The sequence below is a fragment of the Orycteropus afer genome, unplaced genomic scaffold (assembly GCF_000298275.1).
Source record: "Orycteropus afer afer isolate SDZICR_OR568_19922 unplaced genomic scaffold, OryAfe1.0 scaffold00090, whole genome shotgun sequence".
Classification (NCBI taxonomy): Eukaryota; Metazoa; Chordata; class Mammalia; order Tubulidentata; family Orycteropodidae; genus Orycteropus; species Orycteropus afer.
Window position 1 is genome coordinate 2,423,149 of NW_006921677.1, and position 20,736 is coordinate 2,443,884.

Below are 20,736 nucleotides of genomic sequence, written 5' to 3' on the forward strand. Positions count from 1 at the left end.
ATCCTAAGTGCAAGAAACATAACCAAGTTAATACAGAATCAATACTAATGAATAAATATGGAAAATTTTCCTATACAGAGGTAGAGTCCAGTGCACAAGGCTAAAACGATATTCAATCGTCTAAACAAGACTGAGCCAGGTTTTACGGAACCCACTTTTAAATTTTAAGTATCAGACTGTATGTACATACATACAATAAATAGACTATACAATTTTTTAAAGTCGTTTAATAAACTCCACAAAATAATAGCAGATGCATTGAAATATTTACATAAATTCAATTTTCAAATCTCTCTCATTCAAATAAAAGGGATAAAAATAAGATTTCTGCTATCAAGGCAGCAGAACACTCTTTCCTGAAATGGATCGGTAAAATAAGATACTTTACATAATGAGAAAAACTAATTTATGCTTGAGAGGTAATTCATATTCTGCTAAGAAAATATGTCCCTTTTTCAGCTATATAAAGTAGGGAATAGAAAACAATATTTTTCTACATTTTTAAAGTTCTAAATCCAACTCTTACTTGAAGAGAGAAACTCAGTTTGGTGCTCACACAGAGTGTATCAACACAATTACAATAGAAAGGTAGTTCACTTTTTATATTTTGCTTATTTGCTTTTCAAATGTTAGCCTAGAAAGAACTGATGATATTTCTAACCCAAATAGGACAGTTTACACATGATAGAAATTCATTTCAAGACTAGAAATGTTGGTTTGGTGTTGTTGGTATTTCAACTTTCTGAGTCCATTTCCATGGCATGTTTCATTAAGAGGAAGGCATAGTTTGGGGATCAGACGTATAATTTCAGGGTAATCAACATTAATTAATATGGGATTCCAAAGTTTTCCAAGCCCACAGAAGAATAAGGTGAAATAGACCATCTGCTGCTGTTCACATCAGAGACACTTGAAAAAGAAAAAAAACTCAGAAACCTGTCTTGTGATCTAAGAAAATCTGCAAATAAACCAAAAGCACTGTATGTTTACATGACTCAGATTCTGAGATTTAATATCAAACTGACTCTTTGACATTATACATGAACCCTTTTATATGACTTAATATAAAAGATTCTTATCTAACCCGTAAGGAAATCAGGGATGGTCAGAAAATTAAAGTGTATGGTAATAATTAATGAAGCATAAACCTTCACAGTTTGAATTTCATGTAACTTCTCTAAGCACCCACAATGAAAAATGTGAGTTTTTTTAATTCAATCATTCTGTGAAAAATACCTCAAGTAAATATTAACATTTTGCTCTTCAATGATCTTCCCACAGGAATACCCACCCACCCTTGGTTGTTTTTTTTTTTTTTATTTTAGATTTTTAAAAAATTTTATACAAATAGACTTAATTTTGATTTAAAGTAAACATATAAAAATTGAGAAGAATATTGCTTGCAACAATGGACATGAAAATGAAGTAAGGAACCAGGCAGGGTGTATAAAAAAAAAAAAAATGGCTCCCACTCAGTGACTTCAGGCAAACACCCCGCACTCAGAAACACACATCTCATCCAGATGGCACCTTTTGCTGCACATTGTTTCCCTCAGCCCACAAAGTCTGACTGGTTTTGTGGCAACAACTTCAGGTCAGAGAAAACAAAATAGCTTTGAGGAAATAGAAAGGCACAAGCACCCACGTGATCTAGAATTTTCTTGGGGTGAGAGATAAGGTTGGGAAAAGGGTACTTTTGGTTTAGCACTACAGTCACATTAATTTTGCCATTGCTGAAGAGAAAGTGGATCATAAAAAGGTGTACAGAAACATAACAAGTACGTCCCACTTATGAGGGAGAAACCTCAGAATACAGCTCACAGGTTGCAGAGAGGAGCAACCAGTACTATTTATTTGGAGGCTCGTGCCAGGGTGGACACAAATTATATTCTCTGCTCTGTGGGACTAAAACCAAAACAGGATGAAAACAAACAAAAATCCCCCAGGCCCAAAATAAGCAGCAAGAAGGAATGCAAAAAGTCTCACAGAACATACTGATCCAAAGAGGTTATGATAAAACACAGCCACTCAGTTTCTTTAATGCACATCCAACTCTGTTTATCTAGGCTTTGTGTTCATGTTGTATTGATCTATCGACGAGATGGGTGAACTTAGGGGATGGCAAAGCCATTTAGACATTTTTCCCTATCTCTATACTACTTTGCTTTCCCTTTATTTTCTCCTCCAGGATTAGAGTCAGTGTTTCCTCCACAAAGGAAATGCTGTTAATGACGATGGGGGGAAGGCATGAAATGAGATTTCCAGAATACTGACTTCACTTCCCCGAAGCCTTGCTGCACGCGGCCACAGCGCGGAGGCGTCATTGATGTGGTGTGACAGAGCTACGAATTGAAAAAAAAAAAAAAAAGGGAAGGAAAAAAGAAAAGCAAAAACAAAAACAAAAAACCACCCCAAGTCTTGTATTTTCTCGAACTAAAGGAGAAACCGGAGGGATGGAAGCAGTCCTTCAAAAAGGAGGTCCACTGTTAGGAGATGATAGCCGGGGACCACCTCGTCAGAGTCAGGTTGTCAGCACTCGCTGACCGCTTCCGCGTGGGTCTTCTCAAGTCTTTGTATTTGTCCTCACACAGCCGAGAGATGGCCTGCGGGTAGAGAGAGACAAGCACATCAGAGCTCTGTGCCTGCTAAGCACCTCCTGGGCGAGGGCTCATTGTGTGTGCCAGGTACTGTTCTAGGCTCTGAGGGCACTTCGGTGGACAAAGCAGCTATGCATCCCTGCCCCCCTGGAGTCTACTACACCCCTCGGCCCCCCATCTGCACTGCGTGCAGCAGGGGATACACAAGTAAGTAAGTAAGTCCCTGACTTACTTAGGACATACTAGAGTTACCATAAACCACATGTAACCACCATCTGGGGTTTGTTTTTCCATCTATCTTATGGCTCCTAATATGTACTACATACATTGTTGCAGTGTGAAATTTGCTCATGTTACCGTTCTCGGATGTTCACTCACAGGTTTTCAAAGATCAGAAATATAAAGATACTAATAATGAACGTAATAATATTCAATAAGATGTGTTTGACTTCCTTCAAGACTGACTGACAATGGAAGGAAACCAAGTTGTCTGTCATGGACTACCTGTATAGGCACAGCCCTTATTTCCCAAATGCTTACAGGCACATTAAGAAAAGATTCTTGGAATGTCAAAGAATTAGAAGACGGTGTAGTGAAGGGTCTGCAGACATGAGTTCAATACCAGCTCCACCAGCTCATGGTATGCGAGCACGTGTCCATGTCTTGGATCCTTCCAGCCTTACCTCGGAATGTGACATCAACAGCACCTTCCCCACAGGGATGGTGTGAACTCAAATGAGGCACAATGCATAGAAGTTTAGTGCAGGGTCAGTTGGGAGGAGAGCTCAATACATGTCAGCTATGAGCAGCTTCAGTTGTGCCAGGAATTAAAGGAATCAAAGCAGAAAAGGGTCGAGTAGGAGAGTCAACTTGAGAAAAAGGGGACCAAGGAGACAAGGAGGTAATCACAGAAGTGCTGGGTGTCACTGATCAGGACAATGAGGCCTAAGGTGGGCAAAGGGCCTACCAGGGCCCCAAGAAAGGCCAGGGTTGTGTAGGGGTCAGTGCTGGCCACCACTTTCCTGGGACACTCTCCTGGGCTAACAGCTGTTGTTGTCAGAGGCAGGACAGACCTTGGTCAGCTCAGACAGTCTGTCCCAGTCAAGGTTGTGTCAACATTTGACAAGATTATCCCAAAGACGGGGGTGAGTCGCTTCTGATGATGAAAAGATGATGCCTTTTTATTTCTATACAATCCAAAGGATAAGGCTGGAGTGGCCAGGGAACAGACATATGGCCATCACTGTGGAGGGACCAAAGCACAGAAGCTGCCAGCTGCTGTCTCCACAGCCCTTGCCTTCCCTCATCTGCAGCCACCCTGGCCAGATCCCCACTGTCTCTCGCCTGGACTGTGGCAATCATCCTTCTAAGCTGATCTCTTTACTTCCATCCCTGTTTACCAGAGCCTGAATGCTCCTTTTAAAACCTAAGTCCAATCTTGTCACTTCTCTGCAGTGGCCTTCTAAAACTGAGTCATCCCTGTACCCTACAAAGCCTGCAGAGCTCAGTTCCATCTCCTCCCCTTCTCCTCTCCCTGCTCCTGCTGCCCAGCCTCCCTGCTAGGCCTCCATTATGCTGGGTTGCTCCCACCTGACACCTCTTTTGGTAGCCTGGAAAGTTTTTCTCCTAGATAGCTGGGTGCCCAACTCTTTTCTTCCCCATGGGCAAGTCTTCATGCAAATATCACCACCTCAAGGGAGTCACTTAATACAGCACTCCTCTCATCATTCTGCTCTACTTTTCTTTTTCTCATCTCCTAACATACTCGGAAACCCAAGGAGGGGTGGCTATGTGTCGGGACCGGACTCAACGGCACATAATAACAACAACAACATATTAGACGATTTATTTATTATGTTTATTGTTTACTTCTGTCTTCTCCCACCAGGAGGTAAACTCCAAGATGGCAAGGATGGGATCATGACAGTTGCCCAGGGCTTAGAACTGTGTCTGATACTCAGAGGATGCTGGGTAAATAAAAACTGGATGGACATGGTAAGTTCTGATTGAGAGACATACATAAGGGAGGCATGGACTTAATAGAGGTGTGTTCAAAGTACACTGAACAGAGAAGACTCAGCAGCTGATGTTCTTTGGGAGTCCCTGATGGGGACCTCTTAACTGAGGAATGGCAGCAGAAGTAGACTTGGAGGAGGAGGAGGAGGAGATTGTACAGAGAGAAAGGAGGAAATCATGGCCACATAGTATCAGGCTTGGTGAGAAGTGGGGTGAGGTTAGGGTCTGTAGGAAGGGTCATCTTGGACAGCAATGGGTGGAAAGAGAAGATCTGTCAGGGCCAGGCTGAAAGGGCTGCCCTCGCTGTGTTGAACCATAGCCTCAAAATATCTGTATTGAAATTGTGGCCCCTTCACAAGTGGGTGTTATCTTCTTTGGAAACTGGGTTTTCTTTGTCATGTTATTTAGGTCAAGCAGGGTGCAAAAGACCTCTTTAAAGTGCTGAAGAGCAAAGAAGTCACTTTAAAGACTAAGGTGTGCCTGACACAAGCCAGTGGTATTTTCAATCACCTCATATGCATGTGAAAGCTGGGCAGTCAAAGAACAGTTGACGCTTTTGAATTGTGGTGTTGATGAAGGATACTGGAAGTACCATAAACTGTCAAAAGAACTGTCCTGGAAGAAGTGGAATGCTCCCTGGAAGCGAGAATGGCCAGACTTCATCTCACCTACTTTGGTCATGACCATTCCCTGGAGAAGGATATTATGCTTGGTAAAGGGGAGGGTCAGTGAAAGAGGGGAAGACCCTCAATGAGATGGATTGACGTAGTGGCTTCAACAATGGGCTCAGGTATAGCAATGATTGTGAGGATGGCACACACGACTGGGAAGTGTTTCGTTCTGTTGTACACAGGGTTGCTGTTAGTCTGAACAGGCTCAATGCCACCTAACAACAAGAAGGAGGGTGGGTTCTAAATATAATCACTTCTGAGTTATAAAAAGAGCAGATTAGACACAGAGATATATACAGAGGAAAAATGGAGGGCAGACCATGAAGAAAGATTACCTGTAAGGATTGCTGGCAGCTACCAGAAGCTGAAAGAGACAAAGAAGGACCTCCCCCGAGAGCCAGGCCTGAATTTGGACTTCTACTTTCCTAATTTGTGACATAAATTTCTGTTCTTTAAATCTACTCACTTGTGGCATCTATGTAGAATGGGAGTATCAGAAAAAAACAAAATAGCACGTGTTGGCAAGGATTAAAACCCTCATCCACTGCTGATGGGAATGCAAAATGCAGCCCCTGTGGGAAACAGTTTGGTGGTTCCTCAAAAAATTAAACATAGAACTATTAAACACAGAAGTACCATACAGCCCAGCAATTCCACTCCTAAGTAGAGACCCAAGAGACTTGAAAACAGGGACTCAAACTGACACATGTCCACCAATGTTCACTGCAGCACTATTCACAATAGCCAAAAGGTAGAAACAACCTAAATGTCTATCAAGTGAGGAATAGATCAATAAAGTGTGGTACATACATACAATGGAATACTACTCATTCAGAAAGAGAAATGTAGTCCTGATACATGCTACAACATGGATGAACCTGGAAAACACTGAGTGAAATAAGTTAGACGCAAAAGGATAAATACTGTATGATCCCACTTATATAAGATATTGAGACTAGGCAAATACACAGAGGCCAAACTGGCCCAACTTTATTAGTTGTTATCAGAGATGGGTGGGAGGGGGTGAGGGGAAGTTACTGGTTAAGGGGCACTGAGTTTCTGTTAAGAGTGACAAAAAAATTTTGGAAATGGATATTGGTGTTGGTTATAGAACATACCAAAAAAAAAAAAAAAAAACCACCCCAAACTCACTGCTATTGAATCAATTCTGACTCATAGCGATCCCCATCGGTTTCCAAGGCTATAAATCTCTACAGAAGACTGCCCCCATCTTCCTTCTGTGGAGCAGCTGGTTGGTTTGAACTACTGACCTTCTGGTTAGCAGCCAAATGCCTTATTCACTACACCACCAGAGCTCCTTTAGAGAACATAGGGAACGTAATTAATGTCACTGAACTGTACCATAAAAAGTGCTGAGATGGCAAATGTTTTGTTTTATATATATTTTTACCACAATAAAAAAAAAAGACTATTGAAAATATGAGGTTGTATAAATTATAGTCAACTAAATTAATGGACCGACTATAAATCCTGGGGGGGAAAAAAAAATCCACTGGCACTGGGTGGATTCTAACTCAGAGTGATCCCTACTGGGTTTCCTAGGCGGTAAATCTTTATGGAAGTAGACTGCCCCATCTTCCTTCTGAGGAGTAGCTGGTGGGTTTGAACCGCCAACCCTTGGTTAGCAGTCAAATGCATTAGGCACTATGCCACCAGAGCTCTTAAATCCTGGGCTTCATTTGATAACAATGAAAAATTATCATTATTATCAAACACTTTCATGGTACTAAGAAGGAACACCTGCAGTAACACACTCCAACAGAAACAATTTTTTCAAAAGCATCTTACCTCAAGCTTGTGAGCCCTTTCCCTGCTGAGGGGCTCCAAGGGGAAGCTCAGGTTGTTTGCTTCTGCCAGAGAACGGAGATCAAAATAATACTTGGCATAAACACTGGAAGGAACATTGATGTTGAACTGGAGCAATTCAAGAAACTGTCGCTCTAGCTCATTCCTGCAAATACAAAAACAGCACACACTCAGCTGCCACATCACGGCTGCGCGGGCCCACCAAGCCAGGCACCAAGCCCAAGCTCCACGAACTTGCATCCTCCAGGGGAAAAGCCATTTAATTAATTGCCTGGTTGGACAGCAGAGTTGCAGCTTAACCACCAAATTGGTATTAAAAACAGAATCCACTTGATCTTGTGCCCAGAAGGATGAGGCCTGATGATCACCAGGAAGTGCTTCAGGGTGATTCATTTCACTCAGACATCACACACACAGCAGGTTCCTGCTGCAAATCTCAGCATGAGCATCTGCTTACTGGCCTTGCCTGGTGCAGCAGATGAAGCCGTCAAGAGCTGTCAAGCAGAGTCCAGTGAGGGCCATGAGACAGACACCCAGAGGAAAGGACTCTCCTGCTGACCTCTGTAGACCAAACTAACTGCTATTTCCCCAGTGTCCCTTTCTCAACCTTCTGGAGGAAAAAGAGTAAAGGAAATGTTTTAGGGGCTTCTTTATGTAAAAGGAAGGAGGTCTGGTGGTGGAGTGGTTAAGGCATCCGGCTGCTAACCAGAAGGTCAGCGGTTCAAACCCACCAGCCACTCCATGGGAGGAAGATGAGGTAGTCTGCTTCGGAAAAGATTTATAGCCTTGGAAACTCTATGGGGCAGTTCTACCCTGTCCTACAGGGTCACTATGAGTCAGAATCGACTTGATGGCAGTGGAGGGGTGGGTGAGAGAGAAACCTATTCCAGTCACTTATTAAGGGAACCTACTAACTCTTGAGGAATCCCCGGGACAAACAGTTCATGTGCTCAGCTTCTAACCCAAAGTGTGGAAGTCTGAGTCTACCCAGAGGCATCTCAGAAGAAAAAGCTGGTGATCTACTTCTAGACGATCAGCCACTGAAAACCTTCTGGAGCACAGTTCCACTCTGACACACAATGTACCCATGAGTTGGAATCACCTTGTTGGCAACTGGTTTGTTTCTTTATTCCCTAATCTTAGGGACAGGCTGTCTGCTGAGCAGTGGCCGTGTGCCCCAGAAACATTCTGCAATGCTCTTCCCACATCACACGTCACCGTCACCACATTTTCGTACTTTATTGAGCTACACTCTAACAGAGGCTTAACTCTGTCTCCCCTGCTTGTCTCTTATAGTTAGAAAATGTGAGTTACCTTGTTTTACCCTTAGCCCTCTGGTGCAGTGCCTGACATACAAGTGGTACTCAATAATAATTCTGATCGAAAACAGTGTACCCAGTTCAGGATGGGTAGAGGAGTCAAAGAAGGCTTCCCACAGGAGCTGAGCTATTTCTAAGGATGCCAGGAGCTCTGGGGGTGAGGAGCAGGGTAGGGAGGGGGATCTTGGCTGGAGTGGGCAGACTCCAACCACCTCCCACAGCAGGACAGCGCCATGGTCACCCCGTCAGTAAGTAAAGCTGAATGTCAGCAAGGTTGGTGAGGCCCATTCTGAAGTGCAGGGCCCAGCCATTCACCATGTCTTTACATCTATCCACTCTGATCCTAATCCAGGATTAGGATTCTGAGGTCAGGATTCTGAGTCATGCTCTACCCACTCCACTGAGCTTTCCAGTTCTGGCCCCCATACATGCCCACCCTGATTTTTGGGGGCCTCAAACTTAGTATCATCCTGTGCCCCAAGTGGTACCCTGAGCCACACCTTCTGTTCCTGGTGGGTGTCCTCCCTACAGTCACATACCCAGAAGGCCCTTTCCCCATCTCATGCTGCAATGACACAGCGATGCAACACTGAGGATGCAGGTGGGAAAGCAGGATGTGAGCAAGGGCTGCTGGCTTTGCCAGAAGCAGGAGCTTCTGGATAAATGAGAATTAGGTAACCCCAGCCCAGAGGAGAGCTGTTACAGAAGGCCTGAATGCTTCAGAAGAAAAGTCTAAGTCATTTTCAGGTCTTTTAGTTAAGTAAACAGTATCTATACCTTGCTTGTTATTGTTTCTATAGAAATAGGCTCCAAATGTATTCAGTGTGCTATATTTTCTGTTTTTAAGGAATATTTAAAAGTCACTTTGAGAGACTTCTATTTAGGCTTCGTTAAAAATGTGTTTTAATTAGAGATCATCCTGTGATGTCCTGGAAACCAGATAAAATTTTACTAAAACTTCAGTGTTAAAAATACTGTTAAATCCAGAAATGCCAAAACAATAGTTTCAAAGGGGCTCTCCCTGGTGGCCCTGAGAGCTGCCTGTGGACATATCGCCGTCTGGTGGCCAGAAGGTATCACTGCAGCGCTCACTCTCCCACTGCTAAGACAAAATCCTTGCTGCTTGTTAGTATTATAAGAGAACTAAAACTTAGTTTGTTAATCTTCATCGAAATGGTAGATAGGCATCTGTGAGCCCTGTTTGGGCATAAACTATAAGTAAAGTCAAGATGCAGCTATTTTTGCACAAAGATGCATTTTCCCAGGGTTCCTGTGGGGTGGGGGAAACAGCCTTCCTCTAAATTTGAATGTATTTCTGTTCAAACTTCAGGAAAATGAGATTTTACAACTGTTGTGTTTTCAAACAAAGGCAGTATTTCGAAAATAAAAATACTTCCCAAAATTTGAATTTCCAAACTGCAGCAGTGTATATTAAAAGGGCCACAGGAATAGGCTCGGTGAATTTACTGCTCTCATTTGGACAATTATGAGGGAATAATTCTGGTATAAAACCTTACAAAAAACACAGCCAAGTCAGTAAACAAAAAACTCCATTTCAGAAGCATATTAAGTCAACACAACGGAGCAGTTCTACTCTGCACACATGGGCCACCACGTGTAGGAGTCAACTCGACAGTAACTATCAACAACACCAACAGAGAAATCCAACTGAAGTGGTGCAGTTTGACAACCTGGAAAACAGTCTTCCAAAATGGAGAAAAGAGTTGTTTTCATCATTTAATATCCTGTGTGCTTTTCTAGAAAACTGTGCTCACCTCTAAAAGCAGGCACCGGGCATTCACTTCCCATGAGGCACTACACTGCTCCACAAATGGAGGGATGGGTGTTTCCTGCTTTGTGTCCCTACATGTTTAACAACCCTTAGACAAGTCTGAGGGCTTCTCCTTATTTTGAATCCTTTTATCTATGCATGAAAAAGACCTGAAGCCTATTTCTCTTACAGGATTGTCACAAAACCAACCAATCAACCAACGGCTTTTTTTTTTTTTTAGTTTTGCCTACAGGACCAAATTTCATTACCCTCATTCCCCGTGAGAGCTACTGCCATTTGGTGTTAAAAGAGAACCCATGATGTTGAATACTCACTCTTGGTGAAAACGACAGGAAGGTGGGCACGTGACCTTCAGTGTCCCTCACATGGTGCAGCCCCAATCTGAAGTCTGATTAACACTGGTGAACTGTTTACAAGCCCTGTCTCCCTAGTTCTTCTGTGAGTTTCCAGTGACACTCTTCCTGAAAATGACCTTCCGCCTGCTTCGATGGGCTGCATGCCCACGTTTTCTCGGGGGAAAGGATTACCAGTGATTTTTTTTTTTTTTTTTTAAATCTTCTTTGTTTTGGCTTTTGCCAGCTTTTCCATTGTTGTTGTTGTTGTTATGTGCCGTTGAGTCAAACCCGACTCATAGCGACCCCTCCTTGGGTTTCCGAGGCAGTATCACTACGGAAGTAGGATTGCCCAACCTTCCTTCCGAGGAGTGGCTGGTGGGTTTGAACCACCAGCTGTCCGGTTAGCAGGCAAGTGTCTTAGCCACTATGCTACCAGAGCTTTTCCATAGTCAACGTGTATTCTTGTAATCAGAAAAATGAAAGTTATTAGAAAGATAAATGCAGCAGGTCATACCCTACCAGGGCTGTACAGATATCAGACTTGAATACAAACCTCAGCTGACCTGAACATGTCTCAGAAGTAGAGAAACAGTTTGTCTTTTCCAAACCTCAGACTCCATCTCCTGCTCATGCCATGGGCTTTTTTATTGACATTTAGGATAAGGTTCTAAGACTTGCACACACACCAAGAATGACAACTGTATGTCACACACCTGCCCCTTTCTGGGAGAACCAGGGTGGGATTTGCAAACAGGACCTGATACCTCATCTAATAGTCTATAGTAAGGCAGGAAGCATAGGCAGTCTCACCCATCTTCTCCTGTGGGCCAGCCTCACAGAGTCATGGGAGCGTGTGGATCCAAAGCTGCCCCAGCCTCACACGGATGGGCAGAGAGCAGCAGCCCTGCCACCGTCTATCCACCCAGCCGGCCAGAGCAGGCTCAGAGGGGCACTGCTGTCCGCCTGCTAGAGAGGTGAGTATGCGATCTCAGTTTAATTTCTAAAGCTCTGCCGGAAAAGTCAACCTCCACCACCTTGTGCACACCTTGCCTTTGCCCCGAGTTCTCCTAGTCCCAATGATGCCCATACTGCCTCTGCCCTGTACTTAGCATCTGCTTTCCTCTACCTCCTTCATGCAGCTGAATGATGTCTGGCTTCGCAGGAAACAAGAATGGATGTTAAAAATATTTCAGGGGGTTCCCTGGGTCTTGTTGGAAAAGATGGAACCAAGCACACATTTTAAACAATTCTGACAGTAGAGCAATGCTTCTGTGGCTCATGCTGCAAAGTAACATAGAGTCTCTGTTTCTGCAAGCTTGGTTCAGCTCTGCAGATAGTCTCCGAATGCAGTGTGGATCTGGGTTCTTCTGTCAGTTGGATGTACTGTGTTACGGGGCTCTGAGGCTGAGTCTTCACACTGGGCTATGTGTTTCCCTGTGGTGGCATACTCTCCAAGGGTAGTGGGTTATACAACAGCACAAAGGGAACAGATTTCTAGTCTTTCATTTTCATTTCTCTCTACTGAAACTCACTTGCCCAAGAAAGCACCAGTATGACTTTCTTTCACAGCGTCTCATCCTTCTGTGGCTCACTGCCCCAGGGTGCCTCAGTCATCAAATAGAGGGATTATCCTAGTATTTGATGTTGAGAAAATAAATGACTCTAAGAACAGGCTGGGAGCTCCGGTAACATAGTGCCTACGGCACTTGACTGCTAACCAGAAGGCTGGCGGTTCAAACCTACCAGCCACTCCTCGGAAGGAAGGTTGGGCAATCTACTTCTGTAGTGATACTGCCTCCGAAACCCAAGGAGGGGTCGCTATGAGCTGGGGCCGACTCGATGGCACTTAACAACAACAACAAGAACAGGCTAATAACTTAAAAAAATTCAATGGCATCGAGTCAATTTGGACTTATAGCGACCCCCTTTGGGTTTCCGAGGCAGAAATCTTTACAGAAGTAAATTATCCACTCTTCATTACTCAGAGTGGCTGGTGGGTTTGAACCGACAGCCTTCTGGTTAGCAGTCAAATGCCTCAGGCACTACACCACCAGAGCTCCTTAGCTGTTGTTGTTGTTACATGCCGTCGAATCGGACCTGATTCATAGAGACCCCTCTTTGGGTTTCCGAGGCAGTATCAGTACGGAAGTAGATTGCCCCATCTTCCTTCCGAGGAGTGGCTGGTGGGTTTGAACAACTAGCCTTCTGGTCAGCAGTCAAGTGCCTTAGGCACTACGCTACCAGAGCTCCTTAAGTGGTTTCCAATTCTGGTCACACAGGTTATTTAAATAATCTTTAATAATAAATCACCATCTGATTTTGGGCATATAATTCTGAAAGAGTTTAAAAGGCAAAGTGACATGGCAATAACAAAAACTTCTGATTTCATCTACTTACTTATATAAACAAGAATTATCCATTCTTACATTAAAAAGGAAGGAGAAAAGAAAAACTGAAATAAAATTGAGAGTGAACTTCTAACAATAAGTAATAATCATCCACAAGAATACAAACTAATGGAGGAAAAAAAACATCTTATTGATCTTAAGGGATACACCTCCCTAAGATTTTACTTTTTATGTTTACTAATTTCTATCAAAATTTATAATAGGTTTATATTGTTTTGGCCAACTGTTTACTGATAATTAATGATAATTCAGATTTGAAGATCTTTTTAACAGTATTTTATAGTCCAGAAAATAACATTCCAGTTTTAAGTATACATTTTTCTTGCAGAGAATTTTAAAGGATAAAATTCTGTGCAAGGAAATAATGTGTCCACAGAGAAAAAGAAACACATGTAACACTTTCAACAGTAAGAAAATGGATGATGGTACATATCATTTCACTATGGTATTCAGAGGCCAACGGATACTTTTAAGTTAAAAATACCGTAATTTAAAATACACTGCAAATGGCATCCTTTATTTAACCCTTTCATGACCTGTGTGACATACAGTGTCCCTACATTTTCTGCCTCTGGGGTTTAGTGGGAAAGGGTTATCCCACTTTTAGTGTGTGCTTCCATCTAGTGGGGGCTTGCATAACTGCATGAGTCTGAAGAAATGGGCCTCATCCCCTCAACCTCTGCACCAGAGACCCCTTCGGACATATGCATCCCACTAAGTATATCAAGGGAGCTCTGGTGGCATGGTGCCTAAGACATTGGACTGCTAATCAGAAAGCTGGCGGTTCAAACTCACCAGCCACTCCTCGGAAGGAAGGCTGGGCAATCTACTTCCGTAGTGATACCGCCTCGGAAACCCAAGGAGGGGTCGCTATGAGTCAGACCTGACACGATGGCAGTGAGTTTAAATATATCAAAATCATTAGATCTCAAAGAAATTTTATTTCATTCCATTCAAAACATCTTCCATTACTGAAAACACATGGTTTTAAGAAAAAGAAAAATCAAAGCAGAAAGTAATTTTGCCTTGAAAGGGTTAACTATTTAAACTGTGATGAACAGTTTTTAGATGTCAACTTAAAATGCGAGGATACAAAATTTTCCAAAATTCTTCTAGGAGTAACCAGCTGCCATTGAGTCGACCCCACTCATGGTGACTCCACGTGTGTCAGAGCAGAATTGTGCTCCACGGGGGTTTTCGATGGCTGATCTCTGGAAGGAAATCACCAGGTCTTTCTGTGGAGGTGCCTAGAAGTGGACTAGAACCTCCAACCTTCTGGTTAACAACTGAGCGTGTTCAAGCCAAAAGATGTGAAGTTCTCTGTGGCTGTGGTTATCTGGCTTGCCTCTCCAAACTGGCATGAGATACACCACTCAGAATCCCCTTGTACAAACAGGAATTTTAATCATATGGTATTGAAGCACCTTTTTTGGCTACTCTCTCATATTAGAAAGAATCCTTCCAATTTCTCATTTCCTTTGCCAGGGGAAAAATGTGTATATTCTATTCCTAATTTTGCATATACATAATAGATCTCTTTTTTGTAGGAGAATATGCAGGTACTTATTGTATGCTAATACACATCACAACACAAACAGATCACAGTGATTCTCAAAACAAAACAAATGGTTCTTGAACACTGAGAACTTGGTCTGGCTGGGTTTCTAGTTGGCCTGAGGCAGGAACTTCAGGCTTCAGGGCTCCCAGAGGGAGGGGAAAAAAGCGAAGAAGTCACAAGCACGTTGTCACTGAGCAGCTGCTTGCTGATGATTTGTTCCTAAGGGGCCTCAGGCCTTGCAGATGTCAATGAAACAGGACTTCACTCCAGAGTTTTCTCAGTAAATCTGTTTGGAAATTTTACTCTCCTGAGTTTAAATCTGACCTCTTCAGGGAAAAAAAACTCTTGTCTCCGCCTCTGACCAGCCACAGGTGTTAGCACTCTCCCAATGCTGTGGTAAGTGTAAGGCCAGGCCAGTGGCTCAGGACTGCTAAGGCAGCCTGCCTGGTCATCAGCTTAAAAAAAAAAAAAAAGGCACAAAAACCACTCTAGAAACTAAGTTAATCAATTTTCTTTGGACAAAAACTGGCTTGGAAAATTTGCCTTTTGCCTGCATGCATACTATTACTACATTCATCACATTGCTGATTCTTTCAAAATATTGATGAGTCAAGAAGCAGTTTCACTCCATAAAACATTTATTATCACCATTTTTTACTTGAAAAAAAAAAACAAACTGAACTGCATTATTATGTGTTTGGCTACAATTGTTTAAGGGATAGACTATCCACTGAGAGAAAAGTATCATTTCAAAGCAATTCTTGCTATCAAGCTTAGCTGAATAAACTTTGACAAAATAGCTACCTTCTCTACTTTCTTTGAAGAAAAAAGGGGCTTGATGTTCAAACAAATGTGATAGTTAAGGTTGTGTGTTAATTTGGCTGGGCCATGATTCTGAGTGTTTAAGTGGTTGTGGTGTGGTCATTCCCATGACAAGATTTGATGTAAGGTATGGTAGTCACTTTCGTGGTGGGATATGCTTTGAGTAGCCAATCAGTTGAAAGGAGATTCCTTAGGGGGTATGGCCTGCTTCATGGACATTCTGGGAAAATTCAGGGAGTTTTCTGTTGGATCTGGATCCTGTAGTACTGCCTGCCCATCGTGGGGTCATCGGCCCCTACAGCTGTGGGAGTCAGGAAAAGCCTCCAGCCTGACATCTGGCCCATGAATTTGAGACCTGCCAACCATCTGACACTTTGCCTGCTAATCTTGGATTCATCATCTGCTGAAGTCAGCAGTCTACTATACCACCTGCTAATCTCGGGCTCGTCAGCACCTGTGTGAGTCGGGAAAAGCCTCTAGCTTGATGTCTGATCCAGGAACTTGGAACTTGTAAGCCTCTATAACTGTGTGAGCCATTTTCCTGAGACAAATATCTATCTGTCTTGTCTGTCTAGCACTTCCATCACCTCTCTCCCTCTCTCTCTCTCTGTGTATGCTTTACTGGTTTTGTTTCTCTAGAGAATTTAGCCTAAGACAACAAGTAATTGTTTAAATTACATAAATGAAATAATTTTATCTTCAGTACATAAAAGTTGAGAAACAAAATCTGGCTTTGTAAATACTAGCCAAGTGACCTTTACAATTTATTTAACTTCTCAGTGTTGCATTTTCATCTATAAATGGGAATAGTAATAGTGCTACCTCCATGGGTAGCTGCATTAAATGAATTAATAAATGTAAGAAAAAAAAAAAAAAGACCTGTTCCTTTTGGGCTTAACATAGGAAGTGCTCAGTAAATGACAGATGTCATTGTTATCATAGTTATTACTATTATAATTGTTATTGTATTACAGATATTCTAGGTTACTGCTCTGGTTTTTCCTAACTTGGTAACTAAAACCTTCAATGAATGGAATCTAAGTACCTGGAATTCCAAAATATCTTTTATTAATACTCTCCCCCTCCCCCTTAATTAGGGAGAGAACAACAAATTTGAAAATTAGCACTGGAGCTCCGGTGGCACAGTGCCTAAGGCATTTGACCACTAACCAGAAGGTCCGTGGTTCAAACCCACCAGCAGCTCTGTGAAAGGAAGAGTGGACAATCTACTTCTGTAAAGATTAACTGCTTTGGAAACCTCAGATTTACTGAGTTGGAATCAGTTCAATGGCAGTCGGTTTGGCTTTTTTTGGATTCCAGGCATTTAGTTAAAGTATCTTCAGGGACAGCCTGGGGATAAGCACATATTCATTTCCATTGTTTTCATATAATGGTCACTAGGATAAAGAAAGGTGATGCTCTCAATTGAGTGGGAATCACCTTCCCCCCCTTGCTCAACAGAGCATTATTTAACCTCTCTGGGCCTCAGCATGTGGATCTGTAAAGTGGAATAATAATAAGCACATACCTTATGGGGTTATTACAAAACCAAAGTCACTGTTCGCCCAGTCAAGTCTGACTCACAGCAACCCCACTGGGTTTCTGAGGCAGTAAATCTTTACCAAAGTAGACTGCCCCATCGTTCTTCCACAGAGAGGCTGGTGGGTTTGAACCGCCAACCTTCTGGTTAGCATCCCAATGGCTTAGGCGCTACACCACCAGAGCTCAATGTGGATTGTTAAGAGGATTCAAATGAGATATACATGAATTGGACAATGTCTGACTCTTGACCAATATTTTATAAAGACTTTTTCCAAGGTTTAAAATAAACTGAAAGGATTTTCCTACTAATCCTCAGTTTACACAAATATTCCATTTTGCCAGACTATGCAATGTTCCTGGTATTTTGGTAAATTAAACCTGCTGGATTAAGTACTGGAGCACAAAAGAATCTGCCCTACTGCTGATGCTCCTCATTCCTCATTTCTTTCTTTTCCAACTTTTTGTTTTAATGCTCGTTAGGTATGGCACAGTGGTTAAGTGCTCAGCTACTAGTTAAAAGGTCAGTGTTTGAACCCACCAACCACTCTGTGGGAAAAAGTTGAGGCAGTCTATGTCTGTAAAGATTACAGCTTGGGAAACCCTATGGAACGGTTCTACTCTGTCCTACATGGTCACCAAGAGTTCAAATTGATTCAATGGCACACAACAGCAACAAGGTATCTGTAATTTGCATTTGTGACTATCTCATTTAGTTTTAGAAGTAGCTAAGCATAAATGATGAAAGATTTAAGACCTAAATCTGACTCCAGCAAGTATTTTCTTGTTTTGTTTTTAAGTGGACACAGTTACTCATGGTGGGGCACGCCCTCTGCATTCTCCCACAGAACTTGAAAACCCCTCCCACTCCAAACCAAAAGCCAAACTCACTGCCGTCAAGTCGCATCCGACTCACAGTGATACCTCCTTGGGTTTCCGAGGCAATATCACTACCGAAGTAGATTTCCCAACCTTCCTTCCAAGAAATGGCTGGTGGGTTTGAACCGCCAGCGTTCTGGTTAGCAGTCAGATGCCTTAGGCACTATGCCACCAGAGCTCCCACTCCAAGCCACATACATATAACTTCAGCACAAACGAAAAGTGACCATAATGATAGCCTTCTTGTGGGGTGCAATTCAAGTGTCAAATACGGTCAAAGAGTTGATGAAAAAATATACCTAATAAAGGTAACAAGCCAATGTTTCTTACTTACCACCTTACCCTCAAATGTCCATTTCTGTTATGGTCTGAATGGACAACTACTTCAGTAGCTGTTTTCACTTTGAAATATGATTAAGAATTGTATTTTTTTTTTTTTACTATATTAAAAAACCCACTGCCATTGAGTTGATTCTGACTCATAGCAACACTACAGAACTGAGCATAACTGCCCCGTAGGGTTTCCAAGGCTATAAATCTTTTGGGAAACAGCTTGCCACCCCGACCCTTTGGTTAGCAGCTGAATGATTTAACCACTACTCCACTAGAGCTCTTCTTTCTTACTATGTAGTATTGATTAAAACCTGCTTTATGCTTTATAGGTCTGTGAAAGAACAGGCTCTGCAACAAAAGGCCTAAGAGCGTAATATGTGTAGACCAAAACCAAACCAAACTCACTGCCGTTGAGTCAGATCTGACTCGTAGTGACCCCTCCTTGGGTTTCTGAGGCAGTATCACTACGGAAATAGATTGCCCAATCTTCCTTCTGAGGAGTGAGTGGTTGGTGGGTTTGAACTGCCAGTCTTCTGACTAGTTAGCAGTCAAATGCCTTAGGTACTACACCACCAGAGTTCCCATATGTATCAGAGGGTATCCTAAAAACCAATGAATCAAGAACCAGAAGCCAAAAGCGCCCTAGGGTGGAGAGGTATTCAGGATTATGGGCCAATGGTCCAATTCTTCCAGACCAATAGTCACAGGTACTATGAAAATCCTGTGCCCCAAGGATTAATGGGTCCAGGGACATGCCTGTGATTTGGGATATAGCTGGGAACCTTTTCTGTCTTAAAGCTTCCCCAAGGAAGTTTGTTTTAGAACTATGCCAAAGAGTATAAGAAAAAATTAGCTTGAATAGTGTTGGAGTACCTATAAATCAAAAAGGACTGAGGGTCTTTCAACCTGATTGTTTTCTAAAACTACTTCTTCCTCCCAAGTGGCTCTGAACCTATTTCCTATATTTCCAGACCCTAGAGGCCCCAGGTGGGCCCTCCAACAGGTGTACAGGTCTCCCAGTGACAATCCTCCTCTAAATCTGAAGACTGACACAGTGTGAGATACCCTAATACTGCCCTGAGAGCTGATGTGTGTGTGGCAGGGAGGGTACACAACCTTCTTTCCAAGGTTTAGGGCACGTTCACTGCTGTGGGGGATGAATGTGGCAGCTCCTAGTGATGAAGGCACATGAGAGGCACCTAGGGCTAGAACACTGATTGTAAACAACTGAACTTGAAAAACATGAGAAAGCAGTAGACATTTTCTCTTGGAAACTACATACAGATAATAGTTTTTAGCTCTGCTCCTTTTTGGATACACTTTTGGTCTATGTCAGTGTTCCACAAAGGATGGTCTACAGACTAGTGCAGGTCCCTTAACTCTTTGTTATTGGTCTACAATGAGATAAGGAATCAGAAGGTAAACATCACAGACTGGTAGGTTTGTGAACCAACTACGTTGAATACTACTAGTCTATTCCTCTCTAGCTGACATAAAGGAACACTTGCCTCCTGAACTGTTTCACTAAACCAATTTCATAAAACCAGAGGATGTTACCAGCACCTGTTCATGATCCACCGGGAAGAGAGAGACAGATCTTGCATATAACATTCTACTTCTGCCAGCGCACAACAGACATTACATCGAATTTATTAATTCTACAAAATATATATATGTATGTGTGTATAACGTGTATGTATATATACGTGTATACACAAACACATACACATATATGTGTGTGTGTGTATATATAGATATATAAACAGTTGCAATCAAGGTGATTCTGATGCGTGGTAACCCCATGTGTGTCAGTGTAGAACTGTGACCCACAGGGTTTTCAATGGTGATTCTTCAGAACGATTACCAGTAGATCACCAGCTCTTTCTTCTAAGGTGCCTCTGTGTGGACTTGAACCTGTAGGTTAGCAGTTAACCATCTGTGCCACCCAGGGATTCATATAGGATATACACCCTTACTGGATATATGTTGTTGTTGTTATGTGCCATCAAGTTGGACCCCACTCATAGCCACCCCTCCTGGGGTTTCCGAGGCAGTATCAGTATGGAAGTGGATTGCCCCATCTTCCTTCCGAGGAGTGGCTGGTGGGTTTGAACTGCTAGCCTTCTGGTTAGCAGTCAAGTGCCTGAGGCATTATGCTACCAGCGCTCCCTACTGGATATATACCACTCAAAAAAGGAAGTGATTTCCTTCTCCTAAAACATTCTCACTAAGATATTAAACGATGTATCTCTACTCACATGTCTTCAACCGTGATGTCTTTCAGGATCTGGCAGTAATCCACATTCCAGACCGCCTGGTCATCCCACACTTTGGAGGCCAGCAGGATGGCCCCGAGTACAATTCTCTTCCAGTTTGCTGGACAGATATCTATCTCTGCATACGTCAAAAGTCTTTCAAGGTATACCTGGGAAGACACAGAAATACCAGAGCTAGATGATGAGAGTTCCGTTCCCAACAAACCAGCATCCATAAAAACGCTCTAGAATTGTGTAAGTTCTTGTCACCAGTCTTTAAACAGGGATTTACTAGCTAATCACATGTAACTTTAAAAGGCCAAAGGGATCACTGAACCTGGTGCAAAATGGGTAAAGATGAACTCATAGTGTTGATGTAGCCAAA

General features: G+C 42.6%; 1 protein-coding gene across 1 annotated transcript in view; it reads right to left on the reverse strand.

The window, feature by feature from the left end:
* Positions 1 to 2,486: 2,486 nt before the first annotated feature.
* Positions 2,487 to 20,736, reverse strand: part of CCNY (cyclin Y) — a 318,292-nt gene continuing 300,042 nt past the window's right edge. Inside the window, exons 8-10 of the mRNA XM_007942415.2 lie at positions 20,355 to 20,521; positions 7,094 to 7,256; positions 2,487 to 2,603 (exon numbers count right to left, since the gene is read on the reverse strand). Coding sequence (XP_007940606.1) covers positions 2,487 to 2,603; positions 7,094 to 7,256; positions 20,355 to 20,521 — 447 coding nt within the window. The remainder of the gene's footprint in view (positions 2,604 to 7,093; positions 7,257 to 20,354; positions 20,522 to 20,736) is intronic.